The following is a 12713-nucleotide window of genomic DNA, read 5'->3' on the forward strand; positions in this document are numbered from 1 at the left end:
CTAGCACCAGAACCAGCACAATTCTCACTCCAGCTCGGGCCTGTCACACACAGTAAAAAGAGAATGAATCCACTACCACCTCAAAGAAAGGTAACATTGTGCGACCTGTTGTATGATTGGAAGGTAGGGACAGGCCAGTTAGGAGCTAGCGTGGCGTGGAAAAGTAAAGACATTCGGGATCTTGTTGTAGAGTGTGTTATACCTACAAACAGCACTCGGATGGTGTAAGTACTTCTCCTGGTGTTGAATCTGTAAAACCCTGGCTATCCAATGGTAGAAACGTCTGGATTTTCATTAACGTAAACAAATGCTTTTCTCCTCCTGGACAGTTTATGCTATGTGCATAGAAATAGGCCAATGGAGCAGTTTAGGGTAAGCGTTCTAGAGTCCGATAGATCTGGATTTGTACCCACTCCAGTATCTGGGTAAAACTAGGCAGATTACTTAACCTCTCCGAGCCTCAGCCTCCTCGGCTGTAAAACGGTAATATTACAGAGGATTCTTGCGAAGAAGAAATGAGATAAGATAGAGAAAGAGCCCAGGAGAAGAGTCCCACATGAGGTCCTCTGTTTAAGTAAGAGCTACACTCAGTATTCATTACAGTTTTGGGTAGCTGCCCTTAGACATCAAGAGAGGAGAACAAGATCCCCATAGAACGAATGCTCTCAGTAATGTAAGATTGCTTGTGAATTCTTAAGGTTTGCAAATCCTTCGAAATCAGTGATGTTTAAGCAGCTCGGCACCTCGGGCTCCTCATCCGCAGAGTGAGATAACAATAGTACTTACCCTAGTGGGCAGTCATGTGTATTAAGTGAATTAAATGATTGTGCAGTAAACGTTACATAAGCATCTTGAAAAAAATAATAAGCTCACAATGAGTCCAGGGCTCTTAGCAAAATAAGCTGTTTGGCAGGAGGTGTGGGGGAAGCTCCCTCCAACACACGTTTTCCTGAGGAAACCGGCGGCCTGGGCCAGCCGGAGAGGCAGTCTGAGGCAAGGTGACGTGAGGAGGGCAGATCTCTAACAGACTTCCACCTCCTGTGCAATGTTCTAATTTTAGAAAGTTGTTAGCTCCATCCCACAGAGCAGCTTCTGTGGGGCAGGGGGAAAAAAGTGAAATGAGTCATCATCTTAATAAATGCAGGCATCCAAGCCATCCCTAGCTATTTGACAAGACCCCATTGTTGGTTTTTCAAAAGAGGTTGGTGTATTAACAAGGCTACCTGGTCTATCCCAACATCACTTCCAAATCAAATTATCTCTGACCTACCCCTGCCCCCAGGGGAAAGAGAAACTGCTAGTAATGGTAAACACTCCTGAATTCAGAGAGATTTTAAGAGTGTGGAACTAGAGGTTTTTAATTTTCTATATCAAAATAATCATGGGAGAAAGTAAGGAAAGGCTCTTGTACTGTGTTCCAGCTATATAAACTTTTGGGTTATTAGGCACCTACTGGGTACAGGGTTTGCCGGGTAAACCATCATCAATGTGAACAGAGCTGGCAGGCAGAGATTACAAAGGCGTCAGATATTCAAGCTGGATTATCTTGGGTCCTACCTTACATTGTGGTAGGACAAAGAGCAATATCTGTTACTTAAATACATTTTGCGCCTCTAAATGAAAAACATGAGCAGGTTCAATGTTGACACAGACACTTAAAAACCTGAGGTAAGAAATTTTCTTCAAAGGCTATTTTGAAGTTCAAAATTAAGTCACTTACCCCATGGATGGCTTCTGGGGACTTCCTCACGTTTAGATTTAATGGAGTATGATAGACACTTGTGAAAGTGTTGTTCTTGGGGTTATGGCTAGAAAAAATAGACATAAACCAAAATTAGAAATGTACTTTTACCCAAGATGATTGAGTATCCCTAAAGGTATAGTCATTTTTTAAGTTGATAAATATAAAACTTAATAATTAAGTTTATGACTTTCCAGGCAATGTCTTAAAGGAAAAAAAAAAAGGAAATCAAATAAATTTAGTATATATTACTACAAGACCAAATCTAACTGGAAACGGCCACTTAAAAACTTTCAGGAAAAAAAATATAGAAATGGATTCTGGAATTATTTAAAAGAAAAAAATTAAAGCTCTTTAGGCATATCTATGGCAATTACACTGTTCTGCACAGTACTAATGATTTGACATGTGGTTATAGCAGATAGATTTGACTTTTTACTTGGAAGAAATTTGAAAATTCCAACTTTCTGTCCTTTGCATAAAATCCTGCCTTAGGGCTCGTCAGTGATTTTATGTAAATGAAAACTTTGGGGAAGATATTTCTTGGATTTAACTCTGGGCTGTGTGATTGGAAACTCTGATTGGCTACTTGTTGAAAAATAAATAAAACTCGAGAAGTGGTGGAGGCGGGCACCAAACACTTACGCGTGACAGTACGGCTTTTTCTGGTGACTCACGAAGTTATTCACCGATAACATCATCTTGCAAACTTCACAGTGAAAACATGCTTTATGCCAGATCTAGAAATCATAGAGAAGATGTGGCAAAATTACCTTTTCTTCCAAACTCAGGATTCTTATACATTTCCAGGTAAAAATGGATCCTTAGAGATAAAATGGTAATGTACACACACATAGACACAAACATGACTATAATATGTTAAATGAATGAATAACCTTTTTTTTCCCAAAGAAACATAGAAGACAGAGATAGAAATGAGTAGAACTGAAGAAAGATGAGAAATGCATCTTCTTTTGATGGTTCAAAAAACCCTACATATCCCTCTGTAAGAAGATAAATCTACCATATTGGTTATTATTTCCAAAGGCCGAGAAATGTCCACTGACCTGATCTAGACAGCTGATCTTCTCGGCAGGATAAACTCCATACCCACACCTAGAGCAAGCCTGCACATTCATCTTGATATCCGAAGAGAGAAGACAAATCTAGGCAACAGGCAAGAAATCCAAGGAAAAGTCCCAGGCTAGCTGTGCAAGTTTCCCAAATCCTGACCACAGTTCAATCCCCGCGGGGATCTTGATCATTCAAAATCCAACTTCCACTTTCCTTTGCTGACCTTCTAGTTTGAAGTCAGCAGCTGGATGGTTTTTAAAGCTGCCACTTACTCAAGGGGCTATTTTGGCGACTCACACAGCACGCATGCGCCCGGGACATTAGGTGGAGGTATTTCTAGCTGACATGCTTCTCTAAATAGAAAAATGAACTCACAACAGCATCATGTTTATGTGGGTGACCAAATCCTCGTGTATGACTAGGCAGCATGTAGTAGTTTAACACGAACTGTGATCATAACCCAAGAAAAGAATACAAAGAGATAGGCCATACACTCATCCAACAATCCAATTTAGAAAAGCTCACTCTGTGAGGCCTGTGACTAAAGTAGAAAGGCCAGCTCCCCAAAAATATAAGAAATAAAACAGGATTGATCCAATCCATGGGAAGGGTAAACACCATATTTGAAATTTTGGCTTTATCTATTAAAAATGTTTACAACACAGGGCGCTTGGGTGGCTCAGTCGGTTGAACATCCAATTCTTGGTTGTGGCTCAGGTCGTGATCTCAGGGTTCTGAGATGCAGCCCCGTCCCGTCTTAGGCTCCACACTCAGCGGGGTTGTCTGCCTAAAGAGTCTCTCCCTTCGTCCCTCCCCCTCACATCTATCTCAAATACATAAATAAATCTAAAAAAAAAATTTTTTTTAATGGTTTAAAGCGAGGCTGCAAACTGATCAAGATATTTGTGTTTAGCTTCTATGAGAATGCAAAACTAGGAACATGCTAGAACGCTCAGTGTCTTGGCCCCTATGTTATCCCGAACTGTTCCAAGTTCTGATTGTTTACTCTCTTCCCTCCTGGGCCTGAAGTGGGGCAGCTTGAAGACAAACCCTCTCCTCTTGGCTTTGTTAGCCCCTCCATTATCTTCAGTGTCCACTAAGTGTCACATTAAAACAGCCTTCTGGGAACAGCTTAAAAAAAATGGCACCTGACCTGTTCCCATTCCTCAGCTAACTACCTCCCACGAGCCTTACCCTGTTTTATGTTCTTAATTGCAGTGAACTGCCACCTGAGATCCTGAATATTAGAATCTCTGCTTTTTAAAATTATCTGTCTCCTCCTTCAAAATATAAATTCCATCAAAACAGGATCCCTGGTCTTTGTCATTTCTATCTCTAGTGCCTAGAACAAGGCCTGACACAGAAGAGATGCTCAATAAGTACTTACTGAATTAATGAAACAAATTTAATACTCTCACCAAAATGCCTACGGAAGCCAGAAGTGAAGTCACAGATCATATTAGGAACCTTCCCAAGCGGGTGGCCACACACCCCATCTGAGGCAGCAACCACTCCTCAGTCCCAGTCGACTTGTCATGAGGGAATCAGTACCCAGCCCTGCCAAATACTGAAACTTTGCCAGAGAAGCCAAATACTTGCATTTACACATCAGAGTCCGTGTTTTTTGTGAGACACTGGGAATTACACCAGGCCGGGGGCAGCTGAGAGTCTAGGACCTGGGTAGGCTACCACTTAGGGACCTCTGGTCTAAAAGCTGAGGTGACATTGGGGGGTCCCCAGGTGGAGAGATGTCACAGTTTCTTTGTGTTGTAAGGCCATGGGGAAGGCTGCAAAGCAAGTGAAGAAAAGTAGAAAGTAGCATTCACATGACACAAGCCTGAGAGAGGCTGCGGTCTGAGGTTCCCAAGGATAGAGAGTGGGGCCCAAGGCTTTTCTGTCAGCACGACGGGGACCCTAGGTAGAGACTCCAGGCTCTGGAAGATTCCCACTCTGGAAGGTGGTGCAGGGCAGCTTGAGCGGATGGGAACAACAAAGGACAAAAACTTGGAGCCTTCCCAGAACATTCTGCTCTATACCAGACTTCTCAGGCCTGACCTGGGAAGTGGGGCTGGCTGCAGGCCCCAATTCAGAGGGATGCGGAATCACAGTCAGATTTCATTTAAGGTAAAAGCCATGTTAACACTTCTCTAAGGTGTGTGTGGTCGCTTCTGGCTCACCCTCCTGAAAACGTAATTACCAGAACGAAGAGGTTGAATTTGACTTGTACCATCACTTCTGCTTTTAAAAGGCAGGTATTAGGTATCAGAAGCCATGCAGAGAAACCACCCCAGTGAACTGGAAATGGACCCTATAAGAAACTCGGTGACCACTCACTGCTGGGGTAAGCACCACGCAGCCCTTGTCTGCCTGGCCAGCACCATGGGCCAGCTTTCCTTTGTCCATCCCACCCCACCTCACATCAGGTAGAGCCCTCGCCCTTGCCACGGTGACTACCTCAAGCCATCCAAGCCTTAGCCCACGAGCACACAACAGCGTGGCCTTTGGGATTGGTTCAGACAATAGGTCTTAGCCCGGAGTCCCCAGAAAACAGAATGTGAGGCAAAGGCTTACATTCAAGGACTTTATTAAGCACTGTAGTCCCAGGGAGCAGAAGCAAGGAGGCAGGAAATAGAGGGGTGACACTGAGTATGAAGGTTCATTGTCAAAGTAGCTGCTAACTGATGCGAGGTGCCTTGGACTGCTTGAGCACCATCTTCTGAGCCGTGCTCCTTGGGAACATGTGCAACAGGAAGGAAGGGGGAAGAACGTATCTGTGGCCCCTGTCTCCGTTTGGTGAAAGTTTTGTCCCATTGGGTGTTAACTCCCCTACGTGTCTATGCTGCGGGTATGCCCATGGCGTCCCACAGCATCTTATGGCTCAACAACAACAGGGAAAAAGCAAGGGCAACAGAAGGCCAAAGATGCTGTTGGTCATGCCCCCATTGAAGATGGCAAGCCCACACAGAGCCTGCCACCCCTGCTGAGCCTGGGCCAGCACAGGCAGGCCGAGGTCCTAAGACAGGTGAGCTGTGTGGATCAGAAGTGGCTCTTGACACATGTCTGATATGCTGTCCAGCCCACAGAGCGTTGGGGACTTGGGCTTGGTTGTCACAAGCCAAAGCCAGATGGTGGAGAGTCTTGGTCCTTGGTTTGGTTGCTTCTGCCAACACTGCCTCATGTTTCTTTGGCTTTTTTTTTTTTTTTTTTTTTTAAGTCTTGACTCATAGGGAGATTGTGATCAGTGAAAAACCCTCACATTTTGTTTCACATTAATGGCTCTCATGTTCAATGTGTGGGTGGTTGATTTTCTTTTCGAACTTAAACACAGCACTGATTGATCTCTTCGATTTCCTCCCGTTGACGGTGGCCCCATTTCTGCAGCTGGTCTAGAGTTTCTGGTACCTTGGTTCTGTCACCCAGAATATGAGGTAATTCTTCCTAGCTCTGAGTCATTTCCAGTGCCCTCCAGGGCCGTGGATGTGAAATGGTTTTGAAATTGCAGAGATGACAAATTCAGACTGAGGAGAAAGCTCCATACCTTTTGCTCTGTCACTGTCACTTTCCTTAAACTGGAGCTGTTCCTCCTACGCCGTGTCTACCTTAGCTTAGGTTCTCCCAAAAGCAGAGCTTGAGGTGAGGACTTGGATGCACAGTTTATTTGGGGAGGGCTTCCACAAGGCAGGAGCGAGGGTTTGAGTGAGCCAGTAAAGTCAAATGTTTTATTCTGAAGTAATTACCACGGTGGGCGGCCTATAACAACACGTAACAACACATAACAACACATAACATAACATGCTGCTACCCCTACTTAGAGCTGAGATACAGAACCCCCCCCTCCTTTCCCCACCTCAGGACCAAGATCCAAACCTTGCTGAAGAGAGGATGTCTGTGGCTCACTAGATGGCAGAAAAGTCACTGTGGTGTCACGCTGGAGGAACTCCTAGAAATCTGTCCTCTAGAACTTTCTGGAAGTCTACCCTCTGGGTGCCAGAGAGAGTTGTTCATAGGAAGTTATCTCAAGGGAAGAATTCTGCTATAAAACCATCTGAAGGAATGTCAGTGTTGCTGGGTACTACTGGCTACCAGGCATAGCAGTAGCTGGGCACTGGAGAAGCCTCTGTAAGAGCCTGATTCTCCAGGAAAGGACAAGAAGGAGAAGGAAAATTCTTTTTTTTTTTAAAGGCAACCTGATCCTGGTTCTGCCACTAGCAAATTTGTGATACAGGCCACTTCTCCGAGTCTCAGATTCTTTATCTACGAAATGAGCACAGGGATTAGTTGTTAAGGCCCCTTCCAAAATCTAACACTGTGTTTCAAACTTAAATGTATAAATCAGTAATGAATTTTCTTTACTGTAGGGACTTTTCATTTCTTAAATGATTTGCAATTGAATTCCTTTAGAACGTAAATTATCTTAGTGTCTACAAGACTTTGTTATCACACACATTTCAGAAATACAGATGCTAGAGTAACACAATTTGTCTTAATCTGTGTGGGCTGCTCTAACAAAATACTACAGACCACGTAGCTTATAAACACCAGGAACTTAATTCTCAGTGTTCTGGAGGCTTGAAGTCCAAGGTTAGGGTGCCAGCATAACCAGGTTGTGGTAAGAGCTCTCCTTGGGGATGCAGACAGCAACTTCTGCCTATGTCCTCATAGGGTAGAAGGGACTAGAAAGCTCTGTCCAGCCTTTTTTAAGATAAGGGCACTAATCCTCCTCACTAGGGCCCCACCCATAACTCCTGATGTCAGATGCCAGCACTTTGAGCATTAAGTTTCAGCATATTAATAGGGGTGCAGTGGACACCAACTTTCAGCCTACTGCATTGGCCACATGGGAAATAGTGTAACTGTTTAAAATATTCAGGAATTAGAGATTTTTGCTGAAGTTAATAAATTATAATTATGCCCTGACCCTTACCTGCTGCCAGTCTTCCTTAAACCAAGGAAGTGTCCTTACCTGGCAAGATTCTAGAGACAATCCTGAAGTCTGAGGCGCAGGGTGAAGTCCGCAAACACAAAGAACAAGATGTGGTTCTTGCCTGATCTCACGCCATGAGAGATTCAAGGTGTAAAAAGTTCTTTAAAAGCAATTATTTCTGGTATCGATAAAAATCACAAAAATCACAAAATCACACGGCAGTGTGACCGAGTTAATTAGTTGCGGTCCTGAGGAGCCTGGGAGAGAAAGGCTTTGGAGGCGCCGGTTGGAGGCCCAAGGGTGAAGAAAGGCAAAAGTGTGAGTGGTGCGTGTGTGTGTGTGTGCGCGCGCGCGTTCGTGCACCTATGCGGGGCTGTAGGGGTAGGAGCGAGGTGGGAGCGCGGAAGTGCAGGGTCCCTCCCACGTTGGACAGTCAGGGCCCCATGCCCAGCGGCTGACACTTGGGGGCGCTCAATAAACACAGCGGGACTGATTCTGGCGCTTCCTCCGGACAAGTTCGCCCAGTTGCGAGGCGGGAACTCGCCTGCGAGAGAACTCGCCTACCGTCCTCGCGCGAACCGAGGCGCCCCCAGAGCGGACACGGGAAACCCACCCGCGACTCCACGGCTGGCCCCAGAAGCCCGGCCCCGGAGAAGGTAACTTCAGCCTCTGCGGGCGCCGAGCACCCCTCCTCCCCAGGGTTGGGGCGCCAAGAGCACAGACTGGGGTCGGGGGCCTGGCTGGGGAGAAGCCCTCTGGCTGTGGGGCTGGGTTCCGGGTACTGGTGCGGAAGCCCGAGGGGAGGTGCAGACGGGGGAGCAGCAGCAGCAGGAGAGAAGGAGGGGCGCCCCTAGCCAGCGCCGGGTCGTCGTCGAGCGCCGCGAAGTCCCCGCAGCGCGCTCCTCCGCGTGCGCGACTGGGACTGTGCGCGCGGCCGGTCTGCAGAGCGCGCTTCCGGATCAGTCCGACCACCGCCGGGGGTGCAGAAGGTGCTCCCCCCAGGGGCTGTGAGCGCGGCGTCGGGGTCGTAGAGCTGTCGGCAAACTTCACCCAGCGCGCTCTCCCGGGACGCGGCCAACTCCGCCAGCGCGCCTTCCCCCCGGGCGGCGCGCTCGGGCCACGGTGCAGACCCGGCGACCGGTCCCGCAGGGGGCGCCCTCCCCGGACCCGACGCGCGGTGGAGCGGCGGCGCTGGGCTCGCGGGCGACTCCGGGGAGCGCACCGGCGCGAGAGGGAGGCGGCGCCCGTGGCCCAGCCGGGCCCGGGCCCCTGCCCCGCGCGACTCCTCCTCCTGTCGCGCCCGGCCTTTTACTTTCGCTTTCGCTGGGGCGGCCCAGACCCTCGCCGCCGAGGGACCGAGACGGACGCCAGCTCGGGCAGCCCGGCCGCGGCGGACACGGTAACTTCGGCCCCCGCCTCCGCTCGCGCCCCTTCCGCCCGAGCCGCGCGCGCTCTTTCCCGGCCTCTGCCCGCCGCCTCCCTCCCACCCAGCCCGGCGCTCCTCCCATCACCAACCCCCGAGCCGCCCCCCTCGGCCGGCCTGCGCCGACACTTTGGGGAGAGGGCCGGGCACCGCTTGCTCGGCTCCGCAGGTCCTCACTTCCCGGCTGGCCGCGGGATTTGGAAAAGGGGGCGTGGATTGAGACCGGCGATAGGGGATCGTGATCTCGCCGGGCTGGCCAGCGAGCGCCCCCAGGGCTGTCTGAGCGCCGGTCCCCGCGCCCCAGTTTGTCAGCTGTGGGCCTCCCTCTGCCTGTCCGTTAAATGGGAACGGTGGTGACCGCGGGCTGAGGGTCGCTGCGAGGATGGAAGGAGGCGATGGCGCACAGGGCAGTGCCTCGGTCTGGGCTCCGTGTGCGGGAGCTGCTGTCAGCCTGGCCAGGGCCGCAGGTGCAGGGCTCTTGAAGATCCCTGGAGGAAGTGAAAAAAGGCAGGACCCCAGGCGACCTTTGTATTGAGTTTGTCATTGCTCTGGTGGACTGCGTGGCCCTGAACTTTGTTTACTTAAAGGCTGTTTCCTCCTTCAGGGGCTCCTGAACTTCAGCCTGCATAGACAGCCCTCACCTGGGTTCACAATCCACCTTTGCTTCCTGTTAGTTGTGCGGCCCCGGGGCAGGTTCCTTAAACTCTGAAGAATCCCATGTTTCTTCTGCAACATGGGAGGAAGGAGCCAGCCTGTAGCAGGGCTGTGAGCCTCTGGCGATGGGGGTACTCGCGTGCCAGCAGAGCTCCTTCTCCAAGTGCCAACGGTGAACGGTGGAGGCCATCAGGGCAGCTTCTCTTTGAGCCTTCGGGGGGATTGTCTCCACGGGGGCAAGAGTGGGTGCAGGTTGTGTTAGGTCACATTTCAGAGGAAGCAGCTGCAATGAGTCCATCCTCCCGCCCATGGGAAAAAAAAAAAAAAAAAAAAAAAACCAGTTCAGGATATAGCCGCGAAGTGATTTCCGACCAGAAGTGCCTACCAGTTGCCTATGAAAATGTGTTTAGAAATCATCGCTAGAGGAATTTTTTTTTTCTCCACAAAAGCTGCTTAAGATGTGGATGTGATTTTAAAATATAGGTGAAGGTTGACAGCTGAATACTTTTTAGTCTTGAGTTCTGCCAACAGTGGTGATAATGAGGAATAATTGTTGAACATCTAGAATGTGCTACACTGGGCTTAGCACTTGACGTGCATTTCTCCATTCATCCCCACAGCCAGCCTGTGGTGTGGGCATCGTTATCTTCCCATTTCACAGATGAAGAAGCTGAGGCTCAGAGACATGGAGCACTTTGTTCAAGGCCCCATGGCTAATCGATGGAGGAGCCAGTTTAACTCCTGATCTGCCCCTCCCCTGACTGGGCTCTGAACGTGGTTGTGTTGTCTGTCCTGTATCAACAGTTTATTTGGGGCACTGAATGACTTAAACATTTTAAGTACGTTTTAGTTAAAACATTTATAAGGAAGTATTTATTGGGGTGCCTGAGTGGCTCAGTCTGTTAAGCATCTGACTCAATTTGGCCTCGAATCAGGGTCTTAGGATCTCAGGCTCCAGCCCCTGCATCAGCCTCAGGGCTGGGTGTGGAGCCTGGTTAAGACTTTCTCTCCCTCTGCCAACCCCCCACCTTCCCTCTCTTAAAAAAAATTGGGGGTGGGGGATGCCTGGGTGGCTCAGTCATTAGTGTCTGCTCTCAGCTCAAGTAATGATCCTAGTGTCCTGGGATCAAGCCCTGCGTGGGGCTCCCTGATCAGCGGGAAGCCTGTTTCTCCCTCTGACCCTCCCCTTGCTTGTGTCCCTTCCCTTGCTGTGTCTCTGTCAAATAAATAAATAAAATCCTTTTTAAAAAAAGGAACAAAAAATATTTATTGAGTGCCCACTGTGTACTGGGCACTTTTCTATGACTAGAAGAAGAAAAGGATGATTAAGATACACTCTCAGTCTGCAGATATTCTAGTGACAACAAGATTCTAGTGACAACAAGAATGGCAATAGCTAACGTAGAGGGCTTACACCGAGCTCCTGGCAGCTCTAATGCTTTCTGAGCGGGCGCCTGGGTGGTTCAGTGGGTTAAGCCTCTGCCTTCGTCTCAGGTCATGATCCCGGGGTCCTGGGATAGAGTCCCGCATCGGGCTCTCTGCTCAGCGGGGAGCCTGCTTCCCCCTCTTTCTCTGCCTGCCTCTCTGCCTACTTGTGATCTCTGTCAAATAAATAAAATAAAATATCTAATGCTTTCTGAGCATCACATATTGATTCATTTAAAGAGAAGATAGACACCTTTCACTGAAGACACACATGAGCAGCAGCCATTCCATGACTAACTGTCTTGGCAGCCTGAGCCCTACAAAGGCGACAGACACCAGAAAACAACAGAGTCTCTGCCCTCTCCAGGCGCAGCAGAGGTGAGATAGGCCTGGATTTTCTTGGTGGGCTCCGAGAGTGAGTGGAAATGCGGGGTCAACACCAAGTCTGGGCTTGACCGAAATGATGTGGCCAGGATTAGGCACCCGCTGGGTCAGCACCCATGTCCCGGGTGAACTTTATTTTACCCAGAAATGAAGCCCAGCCTCATAGGAGTCCGAAAGTCACTGAACGTTTGCTGTCCCCACTGTCTAGGAAGTGGAGACACAGAAGACCCCTGTGGCCTCGTGTTTGGAGGAAGAGCTCTGGAAAGCCCTGAATTTTATGTCCCAGTGGGGAAGTCCAAAGTCCCATCCACATGGCTGGGAAGGAAGAGGAGTTTCAGCTTCACCCCTGCTCTGATGTAGCATGTGTGCAGCTCCCCTCTGCCTGCAGAGCCCCGTCCCCACCCTCTCGGCTTCCCCTTCTCAGACCTCAGGTCAAATATCCCCTCCCCTGAGAACCTTCCCGAATTCCTCTAAGGCTAAGTCCAGTTCCCTCACGTGACCACAGATAGTGGCTCCTCGTGACACTCACTGCAGTGGCAGCGTGACATCTATGCCATCCTTTTCTCAAAGCCCTATCAAGGCAGCACCAAGTCACTGTGCCCGCAGCTGCATCCCTGACTTCTAGCACCCAGCCTGATGTGTCAGACCCCCAGTAAACATTCACTGAATGAATGAAGAGGAATCACCAAAACTCTTCTCAGCGCTCCCCCAACATCAGAACCAATGTCTGGCTTGCTTAGGAGCTGTTTTGCTTAGGGTTGTCCTTTCTTAAAAAACTGGTCCCCTTGTTTTATCATCGTATGTCCTAGACTCAGCCTTGAAGACAGCATCAGCAAAAGGCCTGAGGCTTAAATACCACAAGCCGAAGGTAGCGTCCTTTTCTGATGGATTTTGTCCAACTCTAACTTGCTAATTTTTAAAATATTTCTGTGCTTTGCTAAGGACAATCCCTATGGAAAAGTAACTCGGTCTATATAAAAGGGATGAAATAAAAACTATTGAGTGTTTCCGCATGCCTGGGTTTATGCTTCTCTGATCCAGGGATGAGGTTAATCTCTGTTTTTGTTTTGTTTTTTTTGTTTTTTTTT

General features: G+C 48.8%; 3 protein-coding genes across 11 annotated transcripts in view; 1 reads left to right on the forward strand and 2 right to left on the reverse strand.

The window, feature by feature from the left end:
• The window catches only part of NRAP (nebulin related anchoring protein), a 69742-nt gene extending 66679 nt beyond the window's left edge, over nt 1–3063 (reverse strand). For all 8 annotated transcript variants that reach the window (XM_047702303.1, XM_047702304.1, XM_047702300.1 and 5 more), the window contains exons 1-3: nt 2809–3063; nt 2387–2481; nt 1721–1808 (exon numbers count right to left, since the gene is read on the reverse strand). In XM_047702303.1, the coding sequence (XP_047558259.1) occupies nt 1721–1808; nt 2387–2481; nt 2809–2880 (255 nt within the window). In that variant the 5' untranslated portion in view covers nt 2881–3063. The remainder of the gene's footprint in view (nt 1–1720; nt 1809–2386; nt 2482–2808) is intronic.
• Nucleotides 3064–6994: 3931 nt separating this feature from the next.
• Nucleotides 6995–10114, reverse strand: LOC125084414 (progesterone receptor-like). Its single transcript, XM_047701639.1, has 4 exons — nt 9952–10114; nt 9340–9536; nt 8675–9044; nt 6995–8635 (listed from the first exon to the last, which is right to left on the reverse strand). The coding sequence occupies exons 1-4, from the start codon at nt 10112–10114 to the stop codon at nt 8211–8213; spliced, it is 1155 nt and encodes a 384-aa protein (XP_047557595.1). The 3' UTR covers nt 6995–8210.
• The window catches only part of CASP7 (caspase 7), a 28307-nt gene continuing 23848 nt past the window's right edge, over nt 8255–12713 (forward strand). The window contains exon 1 of one of the 2 annotated variants that reach the window (XM_047702086.1): nt 8255–8395. The gene's annotated coding sequence lies outside the window, so the exon portion shown is untranslated. Of the gene's footprint in view, nt 8396–8998; nt 9139–12713 lie in introns of those variants that run through there. The other variant, XM_047702085.1, reaches the window with a different exon arrangement.

The sequence above is a fragment of the Lutra lutra genome, chromosome 14 (assembly GCF_902655055.1).
Source record: "Lutra lutra chromosome 14, mLutLut1.2, whole genome shotgun sequence".
Lineage (NCBI taxonomy): Eukaryota > Metazoa > Chordata > Mammalia > Carnivora > Mustelidae > Lutra > Lutra lutra.

What these genes read in the sequence shown, in the direction of transcription:
- LOC125084414 (XM_047701639.1), bottom strand. Translation starts at nt 10,114, where the DNA reads ATGGACTCATTGCAGCTGCTTCCTCTGAAATGTGACCTAACACAACCT. An exon ending in GGAGCTCTGCTGGCACGCGA is followed by an intron (nt 9,537 to 9,951) that starts GTACCCCCATCG and finishes CCATCCTCGCAG; the next exon opens with CGACCCTCAGCCCGCGGTCA. An exon ending in GAAGCGCGCTCTGCAGACCG is followed by an intron (nt 8,636 to 8,674) that starts GCCGCGCGCACA and finishes GCGGAGGAGCGC; the next exon opens with GCTGCGGGGACTTCGCGGCG.